The sequence below is a fragment of the Gopherus evgoodei genome, unplaced genomic scaffold (genome assembly GCF_007399415.2).
Source record: "Gopherus evgoodei ecotype Sinaloan lineage unplaced genomic scaffold, rGopEvg1_v1.p scaffold_43_arrow_ctg1, whole genome shotgun sequence".
Classification (NCBI taxonomy): Eukaryota; Metazoa; Chordata; order Testudines; family Testudinidae; genus Gopherus; species Gopherus evgoodei.
Genome location: NW_022060064.1, coordinates 137,497 through 162,685, shown reverse-complemented (window position 1 = coordinate 162,685; position 25,189 = coordinate 137,497). Strand labels below are relative to the sequence as shown.

Sequence of the window (25,189 nt, the reverse complement as noted above, 5' to 3'; positions counted from 1 at the left end):
AGAGCGCCCCCTGCTGCCCCGCCCCGCTCCCTGCCCCACAGCACCCCCTAGTGCTCTGGGGCCAGCCCTGCCTACCAGGGGAGAGCGCCCCCTGCTGACTCCCACCCCGCTCCCTGCAGCACAGCGCCCCTAGCGCCGCCCTGGGGCCAGCCCCCTGCCAGGGGAGAGCGCCCCCACTGAGCCCCCATCCTGCTCCTTGCCCCACATTGCTACCTAGTGCTGCCCTGGGGCCAGCCCCCTGCCAGGGGAGAGCGCCCCCACTGAGCCCCCATCCTGCTCCTTGCCCCACATTGCTACCTAGTGCTGCCCTGAGGCCAGCCCCCTGCCAGGGGAGAGCGCCCCCACTGAGCCCCCATCCTGCTCCTTGCCCCACATTGCTACCTAGTGCTGCCCTGAGGCCAGCCCCCTGCCAGGGGAGAGCGCCCCCTGCTGAGCCCCCATCCTGCTCCCTGCCCCACAGCGCCCCCTAGTGCCGCCCTGGGGCCAGCGCTGCCTACCAGGGGAGAGCGCCCCCTGCTGAGTCCCACCCCGCTCCCCGCCCCACAGCGCCGCCCTGGGGCACGGTGGCAGCTGCGCGGGGGGCACTCTAACAGCTGCATTGCAGGGAGGATCCGTGGGGCGCGAGGAGAGGAGGGCGCCCCCTGGTGGGGAGCAGCTCGCTGCCCGCACTCACCACGCCCCCCCGCAGGAAGAAGTTGTACTCGTCCATCTTGAGGTTGCCCGAGGTCTCCAGGATCTTGGCGCACGTCTGGAAGCTGAAGAGCAGCTTGTGGCGCTCAAAGAGGCCGCGGCAGGTGAACCTGCGGGGACAGCAGGGGGCGCTAGCCACGGGGACAGCAGGGGGCGCTACCCATGGGGGGAGCAGGGGGCGCTAGCCACGGGGCGGGCCAGCTGGGAGCTGCACACAATGTAGGAAGGGAAATCCCTGTACCCGTACCCGGTGTGGGGAGTCCCTGTACCTGTACCCGGCGTGGGGGGGGTCCCCGTACCGGTACCTGGTGTAAGGGGGCTCCCCATACCTAGCATTGGGGGGTCCCCATATCTGTACCCGGTGTGGGGGTGTCTCCGTACCCAGCATAGGGTATCTGTACCTTGCGTGGGAGGGTCCCCATACCTGTACCTGTACCCAGCGTAGGGTACCCATACCCGGCGTGGGGGGGTTCCCATACCTGTACCCGGTGTAGGAGGTTCCCCATACCCAGCATAGGGTATCTGTACCTGGCGTGGGGAGTCCCCGTACCTGGCGTGGGAGGGTTCCCGTACCTGTTCCTGGTGTGGGGGGTTCCCCATACCCAGCATAGGGTATCTGTACCCGGCGTGGGGAGTCCCCATACCTGGCGTGGGGGGGTTTCTGTGCCTGTATCCGATGTAGGGGGCTCCCCATACCCAGCATAGGGCATCTGTACCCGGTGTGGGGAGTCCCCGTACCTGGCATGGGGGGGTCCCTGTACCCTTACCCGGTGTAGGGGGGCTCCCCATACCCAGCACTGGGGGGTCCCCGTACCTGTACCCGGTGTAGGGGGCTCCCCATACCCAGCGTAGGGTGGTCCCCGTGTACCTGGTGTAAGGGGGCTCCCCATACCCAGCGCTGGGGGGTCCCTGTACCCATACCCGATGTAGGCAGCTCCCCATACCCAGCACTGGGGGGTCCCCGTCCCTGGTGTAGGAGGCTCCCCATACCTAGCGTTGGGGGGTCCCCATACCCGTACCCGGCATAGGGGGGCGTGACGTTGCACTCCATGTGTTTTATGGAAATCCACTCATGACTATGACCTAACGGGAACATGCGTCCTGATAAGCACCCCGGGGACGGCTTGGCGTGTACCACGCGTGTTCAGCCGCTGTTTGCGGGGATTCTTCCTAGATCTGGAGGTAAGCGAACAGGACAGAAACCTGCATCGCTGGGGTAAACCTATCAAGCGGGGGCCATTAAGGGTGCTCCAGAAACAACTCGTTCTCAAAGGTCTTCCTGTGTGTGCGTGGGGCAGCCCGTGGGGGATGGGGACGAGGGGGGCAGCCCGTGGGGGATGGGGACGAGGGGGGCAGCCCGTGGGGGATGGGCACGAGGGGGTCCGACCACATCACCTGACAGCGGCCTCCATCTTTAACCCGGTTCTTTTCCATTGGGGGGGACCCAGAGAGACAAAGGATGTACAGGGGGTGGAGCGGAGAAGAAGGGCCCGGCTACCACCCGAGATGCCCGCTGGAGCTGACCAGGGCTGTGCCAGGGGACAGGGCCGTGCCAGGGGACAGGGCTGTGGAGCCTAGTCTGGGACAGACGCTTGTGGGACCATCTGAGCGTGAGATTCAGTTTCGTCACGTTTTAGGCCAGTGGGTCTCGAGCCTCTGAGTGCGACCCGCCCCCCATACATTAAACACACGTGTTGATATATTTAACCCCATCATAAAAGCTGGAGGCAAGCGGGGTTTGGGGAGGAGGGTGACAGCTCGTGACCCCCCCATGTAATAACGTCGCGACCCCCTGAGGGGTCCCGACCTGGATTAGCCTTAGACGTGCGTGTTTTGTGTTACTGTGCTTGGTAACTTGCTTTGTTCCGGCTGTTATTACTTTGAACGTCTTAAATCCTCCTTTTTATCCGTAATAAAATCACTTTTGTTTATTACTAAAGCCGAGTAAGTGACTCATTCCTGGGGGAGCAAACAGCCGTGAACCTCTCGCTCCCAGCGTTAGGGGGGGCGGACAGTTTCTGAGTTTCCCCTGCACAAGCTTTACCCAGAGGGAAGCGGATTTCTACAGGGGCTGTACCCCGTCGGGAGCTGGGGGTCTGGGTGCTGAGCAGTTTTGGGTTGAAGCTGCAGCTTTGGGGGCGCGCTGCAGCAGGCTAGCATGTCGGGCTCAGCAGGGCAGGGTGCTGGAGACCCAGGCTGGCAGGGAAACCGGGCTCAGGGGTAATTCCAGCACGTCGGGTGACAGACCCAAGGGGGTCGCTGGGACCGAACCCGTCACAGGGGGTTCCCTGTACCTGGCGTAAGAGCAGATCTCTGTACCCGGCCGGGGGGGGGGTGTCCCCCTATCCAGCTTGGAGGTCCCGTACCTGTACCTGGCATCAGAGGAGATCCCCATACCTGGCGTGCGGGTTCCCGTACCTGTACCTGGGGTGGGGGGGATCCCTGTACCCAGTGCAGAGGGGTCCCCATACCCGGCATGGGGAGTCCCCGTCCCCGGCGGAGGGGTCCTGTACCTGCACATGGTGCAGGGTTCCCGGACCCAGCATGGGGGTCCCGTACCTGTACCTGGGGTGGGGGGGATCCCTGTACCCAGTGCAGAGGGGTCCCCATACCCGGCATGGGGAGTCCCCGTCCCCGGCGGAGGGGTCCTGTACCTGCACATGGGGTGGGGGAGATCCCTGTACCCAGTGCAGAGGGGTCCCCATACCTGGCGTAGGGGTTCCCGTCCCCGGCGGAGGGGTCCTGTACCTGCACATGGTGCAGGGTTCCCGGACCCAGCATGGGGGTCCCGTACCTGTACCTGGCATCAGAGGAGATCCCCATACCTGGCATGGGGAGTCCCCGTCCCCGGCGGAGGGGTCCTGTACCTGCACATGGTGCAGGGTTCCCGGACCCAGCATGGGGGTCCCGTACCTGTACCTGGCATTGGAGGAGATCCCCGCACCTGGCGTTGGGGGTCCCTGTACCCAGTGCAGGGGGGGTCCCCATACACAGCGCGAGGGTCCCCATACTTGTACACAGCCCAGGGTCCCCGTACCTGGCATGGGAGATCCCCAATCCCGGCACGGAGCCCCATACCTGTACACGGTGTAGAGGGCAGTCCCCGTACCTGCACACACCATAGGGGGCAGGGCCCGTACCTGTACCCAGCATGGGGCCTCATACCTGTACCCGGTGTAGGGGGCGGGACCCATACCTGTACCCAGCATGGGGCCCCATACCTGTACCCGGCGTAGGGGGCCAGGCCCCATACCTGTACCTGGCATAGGGGGCAGGCCCTGTACCTTTACCTAGCATGGGAGGTCCCTGACCCCGGCACAGGGCCCCATACCTGTAGACGGCATAGGGGGCAGGCCCCATACCCGGCGTGGGAGGTCTTCGACCCCATACCTGTACCTAGCGTAGGGGGCGGGCCCTGTACCTGTACCCCGCGTGGGAAGTCCCCGACCCTGGCGTGGGGCCCCGTACCTATACCTAGCGTAGGGGGCAGGCCCCGTACCCGGCGTGGAAGGTCCCCGACCCTGTACCTGTACCTAGCGTAGGGGGTGGCCACGTAGCCGGCGTGGGAGGTCCCCGTACCCGGCGTGTGAGGTCCCCGACCCCGTACCTGTACCTAGCGTAGGGGGTGGCCACGTAGCCGGTGTGGGAGGTCCCCGTACCCGGCGTGTGAGGTCCCCGACCCCGTACCTGTACCTAGCGTAGGGGGTGGCCACGTAGCCGGCGTGGGAGGTCCCCGTACCCGGCGTGTGAGGTCCCCGACCCCGTACCTGTACCCAGTGTAGGGGGCGGCCCCGTAGCCAACATGGGAGGTCCCCGTACCCGGTGCGAGAGCTCCCCGAGCCCGGTACCTGTACACGGCGTAAGGGGCGGCCCCGTACCCGGCGCGGGAGCTCCCCGACCCTGTACCTGTACCCGGCGTAGGGGGCGGCCCCTTACCCAGCGTGGGAGCTCCCCGACCCCGTACCTGTACCCAGTGTAGGGGGCGGCCCCGTACCCAGCGTGGGAAGTCCCCATACCCAGCGTGGGAGCTCCCCTACCCCGTACCTGTACCCAGTGTAGGGGGCGGCCCCGTACCCAGCGTGGGAAGTCCCCATACCCAGCGTGGGAGCTCCCCGACCCCGTACCTGTACCCAGTGTAGAGGGCGGCCCCGTACCCAGCGTGGGAGGTCCCCGTACCCGGCGCGGGAGCTTCCCGACCCCGTACCTGTACCCAGTGTAGGGGGCGGCCCCGTACCCAGCGTGGGAGGTCCCCATACCCGGCGCGGGAGCTCCCCGACCCCGTACCTGTACCCAGTGTAGGGGGCGGCCCCGTACCCAGCGTGGGAAGTCCCCATACCCAGCGTGGGAGCTCCCATACCCCGTACCTGTACCCAGTGTAGAGGGCGGCCCCGTCCCCAGCGTGGGAGGTCCCCGTACCCGGCGCGGGAGCTCCCCGACCCCGTACCTGTACCCGGCGTAGGGGGTGGCCCCGTACCCAGCGTGGGAGGTCCCCGTACCCGGCGTGGGAGCTCCCCTACCCCGTACCTGTACCCAGTGTAGAGGGCGGCCCCGTACCCAGCGTGGGAGGTCCCCGTACCCGGCGCGGGAGCTCCCCGACCCCGTACCTGTACCCAGTGTAGGGGGCGGCCCCGTATTCAGCGTGGGAGGTCCCCGTACCCGGCGCGGGAGCTCCCCGACCCCGTACCGGTACCCGGCGTAGGGGGTGGCCCCGTACCCAGCGTGGGAGGTCCCCGTACCCGGCGCGGGAGCTCCCTGACCCCGTACCTGTACCCAGTATAGGGGGCGGCCCCGTACCCAGCGTGGGAGGTCCCCGTACCCGGCGTGGGAGCTCCCCGATCCCGTACCTGTACCCAGTGTAGGGGGCGGCTCCGTATCCAGCGTGGGAGGTCCCCGTACCCGGCGCGGGAGCTCTCTGACCCCGTACCTGTACCCAGTGTAGGGGGCGGCTCCGTACCCAGCGTGGGAGGTCCCCGTACCCGGCGCGGGAGCTCCCCGACCCCGTACCTGTACCCAGTGTAGGGGGCGGCCCCGTAGCCGGCGTGGGAGGTCCCCGTACCCGGCGTGTGAGGTCCCCGACCCCGTACCTGTACCCAGTGTAGGGGGCGGCCCCGTAGCCAACATGGGAGGTCCCCGTACCCGGTGCGAGAGCTCCCCGAGCCCGGTACCTGTACACGGCGTAAGGGGCGGCCCCGTACCCGGCGCGGGAGCTCCCCGACCCTGTACCTGTACCCGGCGTAGGGGGCGGCCCCTTACCCAGCGTGGGAGCTCCCCGACCCCGTACCTGTACCCAGTGTAGGGGGCGGCCCCGTACCCAGCGTGGGAAGTCCCCATACCCAGCGTGGGAGCTCCCCTACCCCGTACCTGTACCCAGTGTAGGGGGCGGCCCCGTACCCAGCGTGGGAAGTCCCCATACCCAGCGTGGGAGCTCCCCAACCCCGTACCTGTACCCAGTGTAGAGGGCGGCCCCGTACCCAGCGTGGGAGGTCCCCGTACCCGGTGCGGGAGCTTCCCGACCCCGTACCTGTACCCAGTGTAGGGGGCGGCCCCGTACCCAGCGTGGGAGGTCCCCATACCCGGCGCGGGAGCTCCCCGACCCCGTACCTGTACCCAGTGTAGGGGGCGGCCCCGTACCCAGCGTGGGAAGTCCCCATACCCAGCGTGGGAGCTCCCCTACCCCGTACCTGTACCCAGTGTAGAGGGCGGCCCCGTCCCCAGCGTGGGAGGTCCCCGTACCCGGCGCGGGAGCTCCCCGACCCCGTACCTGTACCCGGCGTAGGGGGTGGCCCCGTACCCAGCGTGGGAGGTCCCCGTACCCGGCGTGGGAGCTCCCCTACCCCGTACCTGTACCCAGTGTAGAGGGCGGCCCCGTACCCAGCGTGGGAGGTCCCCGTACCCGGCGCGGGAGCTCCCCGACCCCGTACCTGTACCCAGTGTAGGGGGCGGCCCCGTATTCAGCGTGGGAGGTCCCCGTACCCGGCGCGGGAGCTCCCCGACCCCGTACCGGTACCCGGCGTAGGGGGTGGCCCCGTACCCAGCGTGGGAGGTCCCCGTACCCGGCGCGGGAGCTCCCTGACCCCGTACCTGTACCCAGTATAGGGGGCGGCCCCGTACCCAGCGTGGGAGGTCCCCGTACCCGGCGTGGGAGCTCCCCGATCCCGTACCTGTACCCAGTGTAGAGGGCGGCCCCGTACCCAGCGTGGGTGGTCCCCGTACCCGGCGCGGGAGCTCCCCGACCCCGTACTTGTACCCAGTGTAGGGGGCGGCTCCGTATCCAGCGTGGGAGGTCCCCGTACCCGGCGCGGGAGCTCTCTGACCCCGTACCTGTACCCAGTGTAGGGGGCGGCCCCGTACCCAGCGTGGGAGGTCCCCGTACCCGGCGCGGGAGCTCCCCGACCCCGTACCTGTACCCAGTGTAGGGGGCGGCCCCGTACCCAGCGTGGGAGGTCCCCGTACCCGGCGCGGGAGCTCCCCGACCCCGTACCTGTACCCAGTGTAGGGGGCGGCCCCGTACCCAGCGTGGGAGGTCCCCGTACCCGGCGCGGGAGCTCCCCGACCCCGTACCTGTACCCAGTGTAGAGGGCGGCCCCGTACCCAGCGTGGGTGGTCCCCGTACCCGGCACGGGAGCTCCCCGACCCCGTACCTGTACCCAGTGTAGAGGGCGGCCCCGTACCCAGCGTGGGAGGTCCCCGTACCCGGCGCGGGAGCTCCCCGACCCCGTACCTGTACCCAGTGTAGGGGGCGGCCCCGTACCCAGCGTGGGAGGTCCCCGTACCCGGCGCGGGAGCTCCCCGACCCCGTACCTGTACCCAGTGTAGGGGGCGGCCCCGTATTCAGCGTGGGAGGTCCCCGTACCCGGCGCGGGAGCTCCCTGACCCCGTACCTGTACACGGCGTAGGTGTGGTACTCGTTCAGGTAGCGGATCCGCTCCTCCAGCCTGGCGCTGCGGTGGCTCTTGTGGATGCTCACGTTGAAGAGGTCGATGTAGGCGTCCAGGGAGAACTGGTACATGGGGTCGATGCGGCCCATGTCGTTGAGCACGAAGAAGAGGATGGAGGCTCTCTGGGCGCAGGGCCTGTAGGCCTAGTGGGCGGAGCACAGCGCCCGTCAGCCCCGGGGAAGGAACCCCAGAGGGCGTTCACCCCGCACCCACACGCCCTCCTGGGGCTCGGCATGTCTCCCGCAGGACCCCCTGGGCACGGCTGGCGTTGCCAGGGAGCCAGGTTGAAGCCCATGGGGCAGAACCCCCCCCAGGCAGCCCCGGCCCCCCTCACCTCGCGGGCGGTGTCGATCTTGATCTCCGTGGTCTCGCTGGTCTCCAGCTGCTCCGTCACCTCGCTGGCCGTCACCTTGGAGGTCTGCAGGGTGTTCACCAGCTGCACGTCGTCCAGCAGCGAGCCGGTGGCTTCGTTCAGCAGCCTGCGGGGACGGGCGGCGGCCAAGGGTCAGCAGGCACCCGTCGCCCCCCTGCCGGTGCAGCCAGGTCCCCAATCCTGCCCTGTGCCCTCTAAGATACACCCCCTTTCTGTTCACCGGGGAACGGGACACGGGGCCGCATCTCAGTGCTGGGCGAGGGGTCCCTGTGTAACCACCCGCCCCACCCCAGAGGTGGCTGCATCCCAGCGCTGGGCGAGGGGTCCCTGTGTAACTGGCCGCCCCACCTCAGAAGTGGCTGCATCTCAGCGCTGGGCGAGGGGTCCCTGGGTAACCGGCCGCCCCGCCCCAGAGGTGGCTGCATCTCAGCGCCGGGCGAGGGGGCCCTGGGTAACCGGCCGCCCCGCCCCAGAGGTGGCTGCATCTCAGCGCTGGGCGAGGGGTCCCTGGGTAACCGGCCGCCCCGCCCCAGAGGTGGCTGCATCTCAGCGCCGGGCGAGGGGTCCCTGGGTAACCGGCCGCCCCGCCCCAGAGGTGGCTGCATCTCAGCGCTGGGCGAGGGGTCCCTGGGTAACCGGCCGCCCCGCCCCAGAGGTGGCTGCATCTCAGCGCTGGGCGAGGGGTCCCTGGGTAACCGGCCGCCCCGCCCCAGAGGTGGCTGCATCTCAGCGCTGGGCGAGGGGTCCCTGGGTAACCGGCTGCCCCTCCCCAGAGGTGGCTGCATCTCAGCGCTGGGCGAGGGGTCCCTGGGTAACCGGCCGCCCCGCCCCAGAGGTGGCTGCATCTCAGCGCTGGGCGAGGGGTCCCTGGGTAACGAGCCGCCCCACCCCAGCCCCACCTCAGAATCTCGTCCTCCAGCTCCTTCAGCTTCCTCTTGCCAGCCGCGATGTTGAGCACGAGCGAGTCCTTCTGCTCCTCCAGCTCGGGCCGCTCCTTCCGCACCACGATGCCCAGCAGCTGGGCCTCCAAGCCCTGCCGAGGTGAGGGGCGTCAGGGCCTGGTCGGGCTGCTGCAGGCTGGGCGTCCCCCCGGAGCAAGCCAGCCCCCACGAGCCCCCCATCTCCAGTCCCGCCTCCAGGCCCCAGCCCCGCCCCACCTGCTCCTTGACGGCGAAGTTGACGATGGTGGTCTGGGAGGAGGTCTCCGGGGTGTAGTGGGGGTTCGACAGCTTGGTGGTGAGGTAGAAGCGGAAGTCGGGGCTGTACTCCACCTCCTTGTCCGCCAGCCGCAGCAGCAGGCGCCCGCCTGGCACGGACACGGGGCAGTCAGGGCCCCCCAAATGCAGCCGGGCCCTGCCTGGGGATGTGAGCAGGGGCCCCGGGCCACCCCCACGCCCCTCCCAGAGCCGGGAGAGAACCCAGGAGTCCTGGCTCCCAGCCCCCCCCGCTCTAACCCACCAGCCCCCACTCCCCTCCCAGAGCCGGGGAGAGAACCCAGGAGTCCTGGCTCCCAGTCCCCCCCGCTCTAACCACCAGCCCCCACTCCCCTCCCAGAGCCGGGGAGAGAACCCAGGAGTAGTGGCTCCCAGCCCCCCCCGCTCTAACCACCAGCCCCCACTCCGCTCCCAGAGCCGGGGAGAGAACCCAGGAGTCCTGGCTCCCAGCCCCCACTCCGCTCCCCTCCTAGAGCCGGGGAGAGAACCCAGGAGTCCTGGCTCCCCGCCCCCCCTGCTCTGACCCACCAGCTCCCACTCCCTTCCCAGAGGTGGGGAGAGAACCCAGGAGTCCTGGCTCCCAGCCCCCCTGCTCTAACCACCAGCCCCCACTCCCCTCCCAGAGCCGGGGAGAGAACCCAGGAGTCCTGGCTCCCCGCCCCCCCTGCTCTGACCCACCAGCTCCCACTCCCTTCCCAGAGGTGGGGAGAGAACCCAGGAGTCCTGGCTCCCAGCCCCCCCCTGCTCTAACCCACCAGCCCCCACTCCCCTCCCAGAGCCAGGGAGAGAACCCAGGAGTCCTGGCTCCCAGCCCCCCTGCTCTAACCACCAGCCCCCACTCCCCTCCCAGAGCCGGGGAGAGAACCCAGGAGTCCTGGCTCCCCGCACCCCCTGCTCTGACCCACCAGCTCCCACTCCCTTCCCAGAGGTGGGGAGAGAACCCAGGAGTCTTGGCTCCCAGCCCCCCCCTGCTCTAACCCACCAGCCCCCACTCCCCTCCCAGAGCCAGGGAGAGAACCCAGGAGTCCTGGCTCCCAGCCCCCAGCCCCCCAGCTCTAACCACCAGCCCCCACTCCCTTCCCAGAGCCAGGAGAGAACCCAGGAGTCCTGGCTCCCAGCGCCCCCTGCTCTGACCCACCAGCCCCTACTCCCCTCCCAGAGGTGGGGAGAGAACCCAGGAGTCCTGGCTCCCAGCCCCTCCTGCTCTGACCCACCAGCCCCCACTCCCCTCCCAGAGGTGGGGAGAGAACCCAAGAGTCCTGGCTCCCAGCCCCCCCTGCTCTGACACACCAGCACCCACTTCCCTCCCAGAGGTGGGGAGAAAACCCAGGAGTCCCGGCTCCAGCCCCCCGCCCCCCACCCCCAGCGGAGGCCCCGGCGCCCGGCCTCACCCACTCTGGTGACGGACTTGTTGAGGATGGGGGCGAGCGAGGGGTCCAGCTCCTCCTGCACGTTCTGCAGCAGCACGGGCGAGCCGAACTGCACGGCGCGCTCCAGCACCCGCAGGTAGTCGCCCATCTGCAGGTCAATGATCTTCAGGCCCTGCGGGGGGCGCCAGCACCAGGGTGAGCAGCCAGCCCCCCCGGACCCTCTGCCGCCCCCCAGCTGCCAGCCCCCGGGGGCACGGGGTGGACAGGAGCCGGGAGGAGAGTGCAGAGGGCACATGGCAGGGCACCAGCTGTGATGGGGTGGGGCCTAGTAGGGGGCGTGGCTCCAGTCAGCTCCGCCCCCAGGGTGAGGGGACTCCAGCGCCCGCCCCCTGCTGCTCACCTTGGCGGCTTCCATGTTCTTGATCCATTGGGAGGCCTGGCACTGCGGGTCGATCATCAGCGGCCACCTGGCAACGGGGACGGGGCAGATCACTGGGGCCCGGAGCCGGCCAGCACCCAGCGTCCGCCCCCCGTCCCAGCCTCACCTGCCCCTGTGCCCCCCAGCGCAGCTGGGAAACGGCTGCCATGCCCCACCCAGGGCAAGGGGTCCCTGGGTAACCGGCCTCCCGCCCCAGAGGTGGGCACATCTCAGCGCCGGGCGAGGGGTCCCTGGGTAACCGGCCTCCCGCCCCAGAGGTGGGCACATCTCAGCGCCAGGCGAGGGGTCCCTGGGTAACCGGCCTCCCGCCCCAGAGGTGGGGGCATCACAGAACTGAGGGAGGGGTCCCTGGGTAACCGGCCTCCCGCCCCAGAGGTGGGGGCATCACAGAACTGAGGGAGGGGTCCCTGGGTAACCGGCCTCCCGCCCCAGAGGTGGGCACATCTCAGCGCCGGGCGAGGGGTCCCTGGGTAACCGGCCTCCCGCCCCAGAGGTGGGGGCATCACAGAACTGAGGGAGGGGTCCCTGGGTAACTGGCCTCCCGCCCCAGAGGTGGGGGCATCTCAGCACTGGGCGAGGGGTCCCTGGGTAACCGGCCTCCCGCCCCAGAGGTGGGCACATAGCAGAACCAGGGGAGGGGTCCTTGGGTAACCAGCCACCCGCCCCAGAGGTGGGCACATCGCAGAACCAGGGGAGGGGTCCCTGGGTAACCGGCCTCCCGCCCCAGAGGTGGGCACATCGCAGAACCAGGGGAGGGGTCCCTGGGTAACAGGCCACCCCGCCCCAGAGGTGGCTGCATCTCAGCGCCAGGCCAGGGGTCCCTGGGTAACCAGCTGCCCCACCCCAGAGGTGGCTGCATCTCAGCACCAGGTGAGGGGTCCCTGTGTAACCAGCTGCCCCACCCCAGAGGTGGCTGCATCTCAGCGCCAGGTGAGGGGTCCCTGGGTAACCAGCTGCTCCACCCCAGAGGTGGGGGCATCGCACAACCGGGGGAGGGGTTCCTGGGTAACAGGCCACCCCGCCCCAGAGGTGGCTGCATCTCAGCGCCAGGCCAGGGGTCCCTGGGTAACCGGCTGCCCCGCCCCAGAGGTGGCTGCATCTCAGCACCAGGCCAGGGGTCCCTGGGTAACCGGCTGCCCCGCCCCAGTGTGGCTGCATCTCAGCGCCAGGCGAGGGGTCCCTGGGTAACCAGCTGCTCCACCCCAGAAGTGGGGGCATCGCACAACCAGGGGAGGGGTCCCTGGGTAACCAGCCGCCCCGCCCCAGAGGTTGGCGCATGTCAGGACTGGGTGGGGCCCCGCACCGGTTGCCGCGGGTGACGATCAGCCCGTTTTCGGTGGAGAAGGCGTCGGAGGGCAGCCCCTGCAGGTTCCAGGTGCGTACGATGGTGGGGTTGCAGAGGAAGCTGTCGAAGGTGAACCGGGGCGAGCAGGGCACCTGCAGCTCCCGGATCTGTGGGCACAGAGCACAGGGTCACTGGGGCTGCCCGCCCCCCGGCTGCCCCATGGCACTGGGCTCTCAGGGGTAAGTGCCCGGAGCCCAGTGAGAGGCCTTGGCCAGCGTGGCTCGAAGCCAGCGACCCCGCCTGCCCCCTGGAGCCTCGGGGGCGTGTGGGGCCGGAGAGGGTGGCCCCCGGGTGGGGCTCTGAGCACCCGCGGGTGCCAGGCACCTGCTTCATCCAGATGTTGGAGACGATCTCGTCGCGGTAGCCAGACAGGAAGGGCCCCATGTAGGACAGGAAGGCGGCGGCCAGCAGGCAGTCGCCCACCACGTAGCCCAGGTCCTCCTCCAGCCCCTGCGGAGAGAGCCCGGCTGAGAGCCCCGAGGCGCCGGATCCCGCCCCACTGCCCCCCTGGGATCCTGCCCCACTGCCCCTCTGGGATCCCTGGCCCCGCTCCTGCCCCCGCTCCTGCCCCCACTGCCCCCCTGGGAACCCTGGCCCCGCTCCTGGCCCCACTGCCCCCCTGGGATCCCTGGCCCCGCTCCTGCCCCCACTGCCCCCCTGGAATCCTACCCCACTGTCCCCCTGGGATACCTGACCCCACTCCTGCCCCCACTGCCCCTCTGGGATCCCTGGCCCCGCTCCTGCCCCGGCTGGGATCCCCACCTCCACTGCCCTCTGGGATCCCTGCCCCCTCCCCCTCCCCCTCCGGCTGGGATCCCTGCAGCTCCCCCCTCACTAGGATCCCCACTTCCCAGATCCCACCCACTGGGATCCCTGCCCCTGGGCTGGCTACTCCCTGCTTGATTCCCTACCTCCAGATCCTCCCCACAGCTGGGATCCCTGTCCCCCTGCCTGGCTATGGCATCGCTGTCCCCGAGTCCCTGCCCCCAGATCCTCCCCACGGCTGGGATCCCTGTCCCCCCCTGGCCTGGCTATGGCATCACTGTCCCCGAGTCCCTGCCCCCAGATCCTCCTCCCCCCGCTGGGATCCCTGCCCCCCCCCCGGCCTGGCTATGGCATCACTGTCCCCGAGTCCCTGCCCCCAGATCCTCCTCCCCCCGCTGGGATCCCTGCCCCCCCCCGGCCTGGCTATGGCATCGCTGTCCCAGAGTCCCTGCCCCCTAGATCCTCCACTGCCCCACTGGGACCCCCCCCCCGGCCTGGCTATGGCATCGCTGTCCCAGAGTCCCTGCCCCCTAGATCCTCCACTGCCCCGCTGGGACCCCCCCCCCCGGCCTGGCTATGGCATCGCTGTCCCAGAGTCCCTGCCCCCTAGATCCTCCACTGCCCCGCTGGGACCCCCCCCCCGGCCTGGCTATGGCATCGCTGTCCCTGAATCCCTGCCCCCTAGATCCTCCACCGCCCCGCTGGGATCCCTCCCCCCCTGCCTGGCTATGGCATCGCTGTCCCCGAGCCCCTGCCCCCAGATCCTCCTCCCCCTGCTGGGATCCCTGTGCCCCCCACCTGGCTATGGCATCGCTGCCCCCCAGATACCGCCCCCCGGGGCTCACCCACCTGCACCGTCTCCTCCCAGCGCGCCTTCTCCCCCGCCAGCCCCGAGACCAGCTTGTCGGCGCGGTCCAGCTTGATCTCCATCTCCTCAGAGCGCTGGCGCAGATCCTCCTTCTGTGCCAGCTTCTCCTCGTACTCCTGCTTCAGCCGCTCCAGCTTCTCCGCCAGCTGGGGGGGCAGAGCCGTGAGCCCCCCCGCGCTGCGCCCAGCCCGGCATCGCCCCCCTCCCCGCCGGCCGGCACACTGACCTCCCGCAGCTTCTCCTGCGCCTCGGCCTGGGATGCCTGCTTCTCAGCCAGCTGGGCCATGGCGGCATTCATGCGGGCGCGCTTGGGCTCCACCACCCGGTAAATCCGGCCGTACATCTGGGGGGGGAGCAAACGGTGAGCCCCCCGCACAGCACTGCCCCTGGCCTGGGAGAGAGAACCCCGGAGTCCTGCCCCCCGCCCCCCCCACTCTAACCACCAGCCCCCATTGCCCTCCCAGAGCCGGTGAGAGAACCCAGGAGTCCTGGCTCCCAGCCCCCACTCCCCTCCCAGAGCCAGGGAGAGAACCCAGGAGTCCTGGCTCCCAGCCCCCCTGCTCTAACCCACCAGCCCCCACTCCCCTCCCAGAGCCAGGGAGAGAACCCAGGAGTCCTGGCTCCCAACCCCCCTGCTCTAACCTGCCAGCCCCTACTCCCCTCCCAGAGCTGGGGAGAGAACCCAGGAGTCCTGCCCCCCACACCCCCTGCTCTAACCACCAGCCCCCACTGCCCTCCCAGAGCAGGGGAGAGAACCCAGGAGTCCTGGCTCCCAGCCCTCCTGCTCTAACCCACCAGCCCCCACTCCCCTCCCAGAGCCGGGGAGAGAACCCAGGAGTCCTGGCTCCCAGCCCCCCTGCTCTAACCCACCAGCCCCCACTCCCCTCCCAGAGAGAGAACCCAGGAGTCCTGGCTCCCAGCCCCCCTGCTCTAACCCACCAGCCCCCACTCCCCTCCCAGAGCCCGGGAGAGAACCCAGGCGTCCTGGCTCCCAGCCCCCCTGCTCTAACCCAGCAGAGCTCATTCCCCTCGCAGAGCCGGGGAGAGAACCCAGGAGTCCTGCCCCCCACACCCCCTGCTCTAACCACCAGCCCCCACTGCCCTCCCAGAGCAGGGGAGAGAACCCAGGAGTCCTGGCTCCCAGCCCTCCTGCTCTGACCCACCAGCCCCCACTCCCCTCCCAGAGCCGGGGAGAGAACCCAGGAGTCCTGGCTCCCAGCCCCCCCTGCTCTAACCACCAGCCCCCACTCCCCTCCCAGAGCCAGGGAGAGAACCCAGGAGTCCTGGCTCCCAGCCCCCCCTGCTATAACCCACCAGCCCCCACTCCCCTCCCAGAGCTGGGGAGAGAACCCAGGAGTCCTGGCTCCCAGCCCCCCCTGCTCTCACCCACCAGCCCCCACTCCCCTCCCAGAGCCGGGGAGAGAACCCAGGAGTCCTGGCTCCCAGCCCCCCCTGCTCCGACCCACCAGCCCCCACTCCCCTCCCAGAGCTGGGGAGAGAACCCAGGCGTCCTGGCTCCCAGCCCCCCTGCTCCGACCCACCAGCCCCCACTCCCCTCCCAGAGCTGGGGAGAGAACCCAGGAGTCCTGGCTCCCAGCCCCCCCTGCTCCGACCCACCAGCCCCCACTTCCCTCCCAGAGCTGGGGAGAGAACCCAGGCGTCCTGGCTCCCAGCCCCCCTGCTCTAACCACCAGTCCCCAGTCCCCTCCCAGAGCCGAGGAGAGATCCCAGGAGTCCTGGCTCCCAGCCCCCCCTGCTCTAACCACCAGCCCCCAGTCCCCTCCCAGAGCCGGGGAGAGAACCCAGGCGTCCTGGCTCCCAGCCCCCCCTGCTCTAACCCACCAGCCCCAACTCCCCTCCCAGAGCCGGGGAGAGACCCCAGGAGTCCTGGCTCCCAGCCCCCCCTGCTCTAACCCAGCAGAGCTCATTCCCCTCCCAGAGCCGGGGAGAGAACCTGACATTTGTTTCTCTTTCTCCTTCTTGTCTTCACAGTTTTCACTCACACCCATCGTCCTGCCAACTCCTTTGTCCCCAGCCCGGCACCACCTGCCCCCAGCCCGGCACCACCTGCCCCCAGCCTGGCACTCCCCTCCTGCCACCTCCCAGCTCCCTCCCTCTGCCCATGGCTGGCCCCGCCCCTTCCCAAATTCCTCCCCCTGCCCATGGCTGGTGCCTAGCCCCTCCCCTTCCCAAATCCCTCCCCCTGCCCATGGCTGGTGCCTGGCCCCTCCCCTCCTCAGCTCCCTCCCCCTGCCCCTGGCCGACCCCTCCCCTCCCTGTACCATGGCTGGTGCCTGGCCCCTCCCCGTGCCTATGGCCCCGCCCCTCCCCTCCTCAGCTCCCTCCCCCTCCCCATGGCCCTGCCCCTCCCCTCCCCTCCCCGTGGCCCCGCCCCTCTCCCCCTGCCCGTGCCCGTGGCCCTGCCCCTCCCCGCCCCGCGGCGCCCCTCACCTCCATGGCGCGCACCCACATGCAGAGGGACTTGGCGGCGAGCGAGACGCGCCCGATGATGTCGGGCTGGAAGTCGGGCTGGGAGCAGAAGCCGCTGATCTTCTTCAGCACCTTGTCCGAGATGTTGTCCTTGTCGAAGTTGATCAGCTGCTTGATGAACGTGGCCTCGCCTGGGGGGCACCGAGGGGGCTGGCACAGGCTGGGCACAGCCTGCCTGGCGCTGACCCGCGAGGGGCAGCCCCTCTGGGGCCCTGGCAGGGCCCTGCCTCCCCTCCGGGCTGCCGCTGGGATCCCATTGCACACGGAGCGGCAGGGGAGGGTGCCCACGGCGCCCACCTCACCCGCTGCCCCCAGCCCGGCGCCTGGCCCCCAGCTCCCCCTGCGCCCCACACGCTGCCCCCAGCCCGGCGCCTGGCCCCCAGCTCCCCCTGCGCCCCACACGCTGCCCCCAGCTCGGCGCCTGGCCCCCGGTTCCCCCTGCGCCCCACACGCTGCCCCCAGCCCGGCGCCTGGCCCCCGGCTCCCCCTGCGCCCCACACGCTGCCCCCAGCCCGGCGCCTGGCCCCCGGCTCCCCCTGCGCCCCACACGCTGCCCCCAGCCCAGCGCCTGGCCCCCGGTTCCCCCTGCGCCCCACACGCTGCCCCCAGCCCAGCGCCTGGCCCCCGGTTCCCCCTGCGCCCCACACGCTGCCCCCAGCCCGGCGCCTGGCCCCCGGTTCCCCCTTCGCCCCACACGCTGCCCCCAGCCCGGCGCCTGGCCCCCGGTTCCCCCTGCGCCCCACACGCTGCCCCCAGCCCAGCGCCTGGCCCCCGGTTCCCCCTGCGCCCCACACGCTGCCCCCAGCCCGGCGCCTGGCCCCCAGGTCCCCCTGCGCCCCACACGCTGCCCCCAGCCCGGCGCCTGGCCCCCAGCTCCCCCTGCGCCCCACACGCTGCCCCCAGCCCAGTGCCTGGCCCCCGGGTCCCCCTGCGTCCCACACGCTGCCCCCAGCCCGGCACCTGGCCCCCGGCTCCCCCTGCGCCCCACACGCTGCCCCCAGCCCAGTGCCTGGCCCCCGGGTCCCCCTGCGCCCCACACGCTGCCCCCAGCCCGGCGCCTGGCCCCCAGCTCCCCCTGCGCCCCACACGCTGCCCCCAGCCCAGTGCCTGGCCCCCGGGTCCCCCTGCGTCCCACACGCTGCCCCCAGCCCGGCACCTGGCCCCCGGCTCCCCCTGCACCCCACACGCTGCCCCCAGCCCAGCGCCTGGCCCCCGGTTCCCCCTGCGCCCCACACGCTGCCCCCAGCCCGGCGCCTGGCCCCCAGCTCCCCCTGCGCCCCACATGCTGCCCCCAGCCCAGCGCCTGGCCCCCGGCTCCCCCTGCGCCCCACACGCTGCCCCCAGCCCAGCGCCTGGCCCCCGGTTCCCCCTGCGCCCCACACGCTGCCCCCAGCCCGGCGCCTGGCCCCCAGCTCCCCCTGCGCCCCACATGCTGCCCCCAGCCCAGCGCCTGGCCCCCGGGTCCCCCTGCGCCCCACATGCTGCCCACCTCACCCACTGTCCCCAGCCCAGCGCCTGGCCCCCGGGTCCCCGTGCACCCCACACGCTGCCCGCCTCACCCACTGTCCCCAGCCCGGCGCCTGGCCCCCGGCTCCCCCTGCGCCCCACACGCTGCCCCCAGCCCAGCGCCTGGCCCCCGGGTCCCTGTGCGCCCCACACGCTGCCCACCTCACCCGCTGCCCCCAGCCCAGCGCCTGGCCCCCGGCTCCCCCTGTGCCCCAAACGCTGCCCACCTCACCCACTGTCCCCAGCCCAGCGCCTGGCCCCCAGCTCCCCCTGCGCCCCACATGCTGCCCACCTCACCCACTGTCCCCAGCCCAGCGCCTGGCCCCCAGCTCCCGCTGCGCCCCACATGCTGCCCACCTCACCCACTGTCCCCAGCCCAGCGCCTGGCCCCCAGCTCCCCCTGCACCCCACACGCTGCCCACCTCACCCACTGTCCCCAGCCCAGCGCCTGGCCCCCAGCTCCCCCTGCGCCCCACATGCTGCCCACCTCACCCACTGTCCCCAGCCCAGCGCCTGGCCCCCAGCTCCCGCTGCGCCCCACATGCTGCCCACCTCACCCACTGTCCCCAGCCCAGCGCCTGGCCCCGGGGTCCCCCTGCGCCCCCTCCTGCACCCCACCCACTGGCCACCTCACCCGCTGCCCCCAGCCCGGCGCCTGGCCCCAAGCTCCCCCTGCACCCCGCACACGCTGCCCAACTCACCCGCTGCCCCCAGCCCGGCGCCTGGCCCCCGGGTCCCCCTGCGCCCCCTCCTGTGCCCCACATGCTGCCCACCTCACCCACTGCCCCCAGCCCGGTGCCGGGCTCCCAGCTCCCCCTGCGCCCCACCCGCTACCCTCTTGATTTAGGCTCCACCCCTTAGTTCTGCCCCCAACCCCAGGCTCCTCCCCCTTAGCCCAAGTCCCCCTCAATCCCCCATCTGCCCCAGCCCCTCCCCACTCCTCACCCAGCTGCCTCTTGGCCTCGGCCCAGGTGGGCTCGTTGCCGCGCAGGATCATGACGGCCTGCATCACCGTCTCCACCAGCGTGGGCGGGCGCCCGTACGACTTGATCTCCGTCATGTCCTTCTTGTTGAGCGACTCCAGGGCCTGGCGGGGACGAGGCTGGTCGGGGAGGTGCCCGAGGGGGAGGCCCCCTGCCAGGGGCTCTGAGGCACCACCCACAGGACGGACCCCAGAGCCGGAGCAGCCGGGTGCCAGCCCCATTGCCCGTTACCTTCACGGCCTCCTCCAGCGCGGGCAGCGCCTCCTCCAGGTCCTTCTGGGCGTTGTCAGCCAGCGTCTTGCACTTGATCTCCTCCGCGGCGATCTTCTCGCTGTTAGCGCCCACCGTCTGGGGAGAGCCAGGCAGGGGTCCCCGTCAGGGGCGGAGCCGGGACCCCTGCACCCGGCAGCCCGCACCCGCATCTGGGACCCCCGCGCCCCTCAGCCCGCGGCAGAGCCAGGACCCCCACGCCTGGCAGCCGGTGCCCCTCAGCCCACGGCAGAGCCGGGACCCCCATGCCCCACAGCCCGCACCCAGATCTGGGACCCCTGCGCCCCTCAGCCCGCACCCAGATCTGGGACCCCCGTGCCCCTCAGCCTGCGGCAGAGCCGGGACCCCCATGCCCGGCAGCCCACGCCCCTCAGCCCATGGCAGAGCCGGGACCCCCGCGCCCGGCAGCCCACGCTCAGATCTGTGACCCCCGCGCTCCTCAGCCCGCGCCCAGATCTGGGACCCCCGTGTCCCTCAGCCCGCATCCAGATCTGGGACCCCCGCACTCCTCAGCCCGGGCCCAGATCTGGGACCCCCGCGCCCCTCAGCCAGCACCCAGATCTGGGACCCCCCCGCCCCTCAGCCCGCGCCCGGCAGCCCAAATCTGGGCCCTCCTGTGCCCCTCAGCCCACATCTGGATCCGGGACCCCCGCGCCCGTCAGCCTGCACCCAGATCCAGCTCCCCTGCGCCTGTGAGCCCAGATCCAAAACCCCTGCACCCGTCAGCCCATGCCCAGATCCAACTCCCACACCCAGATCCAATCACAGCCCCTGTGCCCGGATCCGAGCCTGGCCCCAGGCCCCACAGCCCATTAGCCTGTGCCCAGATCTGAGCCCGGCCCCAGGCCCCACAGCCCATTAGCCTGTGCCCGGATCTGAGCCCGGCCCCAGGCCCCACAGCCCGTCAGCCTGTGCCCAGATCTGAGCCCGGCCCCAGGCCCCACAGCCCGTCAGCCTGTGCCCAGATCTGAGCCCGGCGACAGGCCCCACAGCCCGTCAGCCTGTGCCCGGATCTGAGCCCAGCCCCCGTGCCCATCAGCCCGCTGTGAGGAAGTGGGGGATTATCTTGTTTTTCCAGGGGGTTCCATGCAGGGGGTTGGGACTCAGTTTCCCCGGGTGTTACTGGTTTAACGAGGGAAGGGGAGAGGGAGTTCGTTGGGACACAGGACCGGAGAGGGAATGTGGGACCCTGGCCGATGGCTTGGAGGATGGAGACCCAGCGACTGGTGACCCAACGGCCCAGAGACCCAGCTCAGAAGTCGAAGCCGGTTCCGGCCAGTGGGAGGACAATGGGCTGCGGAGAGAGGACCCCGGTGAGTGGATGGACAGAGGGGGCTTGGGGGAGGGTGCCGCCCCCCTCACCTTCTGCTGCTCGTCGGCCTCCCTCTTCTGGCGCACGATGATGACCAGATACTCCTCGCACTGCTTCTGGAACTCCGCCACCTTCCTCTTGGCCTCCTCCAGCTCCAGCGACATCACCTCCACCTTGTGGCGCGTCTCGTCGATCTTGGAGAGCCCGCTGCGCAGCTTGTTGGCCTGGTCCGACAGCTCCTTGCGCTTCTCCGCCAGGAGCCTGCGGGGAGACGGCCCCGGGGCCCCCTGCCTGAGCCATGCCCTGCAGCGCCGGGCAGGGCTCTGCCGGACTACGGCCCCCATGATGCAGCAGGGACTCCTCTGCTGCTTCCCCAGGAGGGGGCACAGCGATGCCCCATGGGAGATGTAGTCTGGCTGGGGTGCCTGGCCTAGAGAGGAGGATGGGAGCATGAGGCCCCCAAACTACAACTCCCATGAGCCACCGTGATGCCCACTGCCAGTGAAATATTTCAGTCTCAGGCTGAAATGACAGTTGCCGTGGGAAACCGGCCCACCCTTTTCCCACCAGTTCTGGGACTCAGCACAGGGGATGGGGCTACAGGAGCCCAGCAGATCCCCTCAGCTCCCTCCGGCCCACCCCGGGGAGACCCTCCCGCGTCCGGACAGATCCCCTCAGCTCCTTCTAGCCCACCCCGGGGAGACCCCCCCGCGTCCGGACAGACCCCTCAGCTCCCTCCGGCCCACCCCGGGGAGACCCCCCCGCGTCCGGACAGATCCCCTCAGCTCCCTCCGGCCCACCCCGGGGAGACCCCCACGCGTCCGGACAGATCCCCTCAGCTCCCTCCGGCCCACCCCGGGGAGACCCCCCCCGCGTCCGGACAGATCCCCTCAGCTCCCTCCGGCCCACCCCGGGGAGACCCCCCCCGCATCCAGACAGATCCCCTCAGCTCCCTCCGGCCCACCCCGGGGAGACTCCCCCCACATCCAGACAGATCCCCTCAGCTCCCTCCGGCCCACCCCAGGGAGACCCTCCCGCGTCCGGACAGATCCCCTCAGTTCCCTCCGGCCCACCCCGGGGTGAGCCCCCCCCGCATCCTGACAGATCCCCTCAGCTCCCTCCGGCCCACCCCAGGGAGACCCCCCCGCGTCCGGACAGATCCCCTCAGCTCCCTCCCGCCCACCCCGGGGAGACCCCCCCGCGTCCGGACAGATCCCCTCAGCTCCCTCCGGCCCACCCCAGGGAGATCCCCCCGCGTCCGGACAGATCCCCTCAGCTCCCTCCGGCCCACCCCAGGGAGACCCCCCACGTCCGGACAGATCCCCTCAGCTCCCTCCGGCCCACCCCAGGGAGATCCCCCCGCGTCCGGACAGATCCCCTCAGCTCCCTCCGGCCCACCCCAGGGAGACCCCCCCGTGTCCGGACAGATCCCCTCGGCTCCCTCCGGCCCACCCCGGGAGACCCCTCTGTGTCTGGACAGATCCCCTCGGCTCCCTCCGGCCCACCCTCGGGAGACCCCTCCGCTTCCAGACAGATCCCCTCGGCTCCCACCGGCCCACCCCCGGGAGACCCCTCTGTGTCTGGACAGATCCCCTCAGCTCTCACCGGCCCACCCCCGGGAGACCCCTCTGTGTCTGGACAGATCCCCTCAGCTCCCTCCGGCCCACCCCCGGGAGACCCCTCCGCGTCCGGGCAGATCCTCTCGGCTCCCTCCGGCCCACCCCCGGGAGACCCCTCCGCGTCCGGGCAGATCCCCTCGGCTCTCACCAGCCCAGCACAGGGGAGACCCCCACGTCCGGACAGATCCCCTCGGCTCCCATGCCCCCGGGTAGGATCGGGCTCTCGGCTCCCCAGCCCGTACCCCGGGGGCCGGCCCGCGGGACTCACTTCTTGTAGCCCGAGACCAGCTCCAGGTAGTTGGTGGGGGTGACGTAGTTATGGCGCCTGAGCTCCAGCAGCATCTTCTGCGAGTAGGAGGCCACGGACCAGTGCATGGTCACGAAGATCCGGGCCACCTTCCTGTGGATCTGGGGGAGCAGGGGGGCTGGGTCAGCAGAGGGGAGGGGGCACCCAGCCGGGGTGGGGGCGGCAGAGGGGGAGCAGGAGGGGAGGGGGCGCCCAGCAGGGGTGGGGGCGGCAGAGGGGGAGTGGGAGGGGAGGGGAGAGGCGCCCAGCTGGGGTGGGGATGGCAGAGGGGGAGGGGGCGCCCAGATGGGGCCCGGTCAGCGGGGGGGGGCGCCCAGCCGGAGGCTCCTGGGTCCGGTTCCAAGCCCAGGGGAGTCTGGGAGGCAGAACTGGGACCGGGACCCTGACCCCCCGCCAGGCCGGGCAGCGCCCAGCACTGACTCTGAGCACCGGCTCCTGCGGCCGATCTCCCGGGGGCCCCGGCCTGCCCCCCAGCACCCGCCGTGTGCGGCTCTCACCTCCGGCAGGGCCCACGGCCTGCCCCCCAGCACCCCGTGTGCGGCTCTCACCTCCGGCAGGGCCCCCGGCCTACCCCCCAGCACCCCCCTCGTGCGGCTCTCACCTCCGGCAGGGGCCCCAGCCTGCCCCCCAGGACCCCCCGCATGCGGCTCTCACCTCCGGCAGGGCCCCCGGCGCCCCCCAGCACCCCCCGTGTGCAGCTCTCACCTCCGGCAGGGCCCCCGGCGCCCCGGGCCTGCCCCCCAGCACCCGCCGTGTGTAGCTCTCACGTCCGGCAGGGCCCCCGGCCTGCCCCCCAGCACCCGCCGTGTGTAGCTCTCACATCCGGCAGGGCCCCCAGCCTGCCCCCCAGCACCCCCCGTGTGTGGCTCTCACCTCCGGCAGGGCCCCTGGCCTGCCCCCCAGCACCCCGTGTGCGGCTCTCACCTCCGGCAGGGCCCCCGGCGCCCCCAGCCTGCCCCCCAGCACTCCCCGCGTGCGGCTCTCACCTCCGGCAGGGCCCCTGGCCTGCCCCCCAGCACCCCGTGTGCGGCTCTCACCTCCGGCAGGGCCCCCGGCGCCCCCAGCCTGCCCCCCAGCACCCCCCGCGTGCGGCTCTCACCTCCGGCAGGGCCCCCGGCCTGCCCCCCAGCACCCCGTGTGCAGCTCTCACCTCCGGCAGGGCCCCTGGCCTGCCCCCCAGCACCCGCCGTGTGTAGCTCTCACGTCCGGCAGGGCCCCCGGCCTGCCCCCCAGCACACCGTGTGCGGCTCTCACCTCCGGCAGGGCCCCCGGCCTACCCCCCAGCACCCCCCTCGTGCGGCTCTCACCTCCCTCAGGGCCCCCGGCCTGCCCCCCAGCACCCCCCGCATGCGGCTCTCACCTCCGGCAGGGCCCCCGGCCTGCCCCCCAGGACCCCCCGCATGCGGCTCTCACCTCCGGCAGGGCCCCCGGCCTACCCCCCAGCACCCCCCTCGTGCGGCTCTCACCTCCGGCAGGGCCCCCGGCCTGCCCCCCAGCACCCCCCACATGCGGCTCTCACCTCCGGCAGGGCCCCCAGCCTGCCCCCCAGGACCCCCCGCATGCGGCTCTCACCTCCGGCAGGGCCCCTGGCCTGTCCCCCAGCACCCCCCGCGTGCGGCTCTCACCTCCGGCTGGGCCCCCGGCGCCCCCAGCCTGCCCCCCAGCACCCCCCGCGTGCGGCTCTCACCTCTGGCAGGGCCCCCAGGTCCACGCCCTCGAGGTATTTCTCTGCCACCTCCAGCAGCGCCTGGTGGGGCCATTCGGAGAACCAGTCGATGGTCGTGCAGTTCACCAGCGCCGGGTACTGGCGGATCCAGTTCCTGGGGGCACAGGGGGCGCCAGGCTGAGCACGTCCCGCACCTCTGCCCCTCCCCTCGGCCCCCCATCCCTGCCCTGCCCTGCCCCTCCCAACCTGCCCCCCATCTCTGCCCTGCTCCCATCCCTGCCCAGCTACCACCCCCTCCCATCCCTGCCCCTCCCAACCTGCCCCCCATCTCTGCCCTGCTCCCATCCCTGCCCAGCTACCACCCCCTCCCATCCCTGCCCTGCCCCTCCCAACCTGCCCCCCATCTCTGCCCTGCTCCCATCCCTGCCCTGCCCCTCCCAACCTGCCCCCCATCTCTGCCCTGCTCCCATCCCTGCCCAGCTACCACCCCCTCCCATCCCTGTCCTGCCCTGCCCCTCCCAACCTGCCCCCCATCTCTGCCCTGCTCCCATCTCTGCCCTGCTCCCATCCGTGCCCCCATCCCTGCCCAGCTCCCACCCCTCTCCCATCCCTGCCCCTCCCATCCCTGCCCAGCTCCCACCCCGTCCCCATCCCTGCCCTGCCCCTCCCATCCTGCCCCCATCTCTGCCCTGCTCCCATCCCCTCCCATCCCTGCCCCTCCCATCCTGCCCCCATCTCTGCCCCGCTCCCACCCCATGTCCTCACTAGCCCCCCCCCAACACAGCTGTGGGCTCCTAGCTCTGCTCCCCCCCCCCGGCTGCCGGCGAGGCCCGAGCTGCCCACCAGGGGGCGCTGCTGCTCCACGCCGGCCCCACACCTGAAGGGGTCCCCGATGGGGCTGAGGCAGACCACCACGTGCAGGTTGTCCCGCACCCTCTCGATCAGGTAGCCGAAGAGGCTGTCGGCCGTCTCGGGGATCCCGTCGGCTCGGGCCGCGTCCAGGATCACGGACTGGATCTGACCACAGGGGAAGT

At 71.2% G+C, this 25,189-nt stretch overlaps 1 protein-coding gene and 1 long non-coding RNA gene across 3 annotated transcripts in view; both read right to left on the bottom strand.

Moving 5' to 3' along the window:
• The window catches only part of DNAH2 (dynein axonemal heavy chain 2), a 136,762-nt gene that overhangs the window by 17,490 nt on the left and 94,083 nt on the right, over positions 1 to 25,189 (bottom strand). For both annotated transcript variants that reach the window (XM_030546262.1, XM_030546263.1), the window contains exons 58-75: positions 25,033 to 25,172; positions 24,177 to 24,309; positions 22,451 to 22,590; positions 20,614 to 20,824; positions 19,213 to 19,329; positions 18,944 to 19,085; positions 16,454 to 16,623; positions 14,229 to 14,345; positions 13,984 to 14,148; positions 12,694 to 12,819; positions 12,328 to 12,476; positions 10,986 to 11,052; positions 10,607 to 10,757; positions 9,159 to 9,307; positions 8,901 to 9,034; positions 7,963 to 8,107; positions 7,572 to 7,771; positions 674 to 800 (exon numbers count right to left, since the gene is read on the bottom strand). In XM_030546262.1, coding sequence (XP_030402122.1) covers positions 674 to 800; positions 7,572 to 7,771; positions 7,963 to 8,107; positions 8,901 to 9,034; positions 9,159 to 9,307; positions 10,607 to 10,757; positions 10,986 to 11,052; positions 12,328 to 12,476; positions 12,694 to 12,819; positions 13,984 to 14,148; positions 14,229 to 14,345; positions 16,454 to 16,623; positions 18,944 to 19,085; positions 19,213 to 19,329; positions 20,614 to 20,824; positions 22,451 to 22,590; positions 24,177 to 24,309; positions 25,033 to 25,172 — 2,583 coding nt within the window. The remainder of the gene's footprint in view (positions 1 to 673; positions 801 to 7,571; positions 7,772 to 7,962; positions 8,108 to 8,900; positions 9,035 to 9,158; positions 9,308 to 10,606; positions 10,758 to 10,985; positions 11,053 to 12,327; positions 12,477 to 12,693; positions 12,820 to 13,983; positions 14,149 to 14,228; positions 14,346 to 16,453; positions 16,624 to 18,943; positions 19,086 to 19,212; positions 19,330 to 20,613; positions 20,825 to 22,450; positions 22,591 to 24,176; positions 24,310 to 25,032; positions 25,173 to 25,189) is intronic.
• LOC115642622 lies at positions 2,535 to 3,602 on the bottom strand. Its single transcript, XR_003998213.1, has 2 exons — positions 3,558 to 3,602; positions 2,535 to 3,344 (listed from the first exon to the last, which is right to left on the bottom strand). It is a non-coding gene; the product is annotated as an uncharacterized LOC115642622 (long non-coding RNA).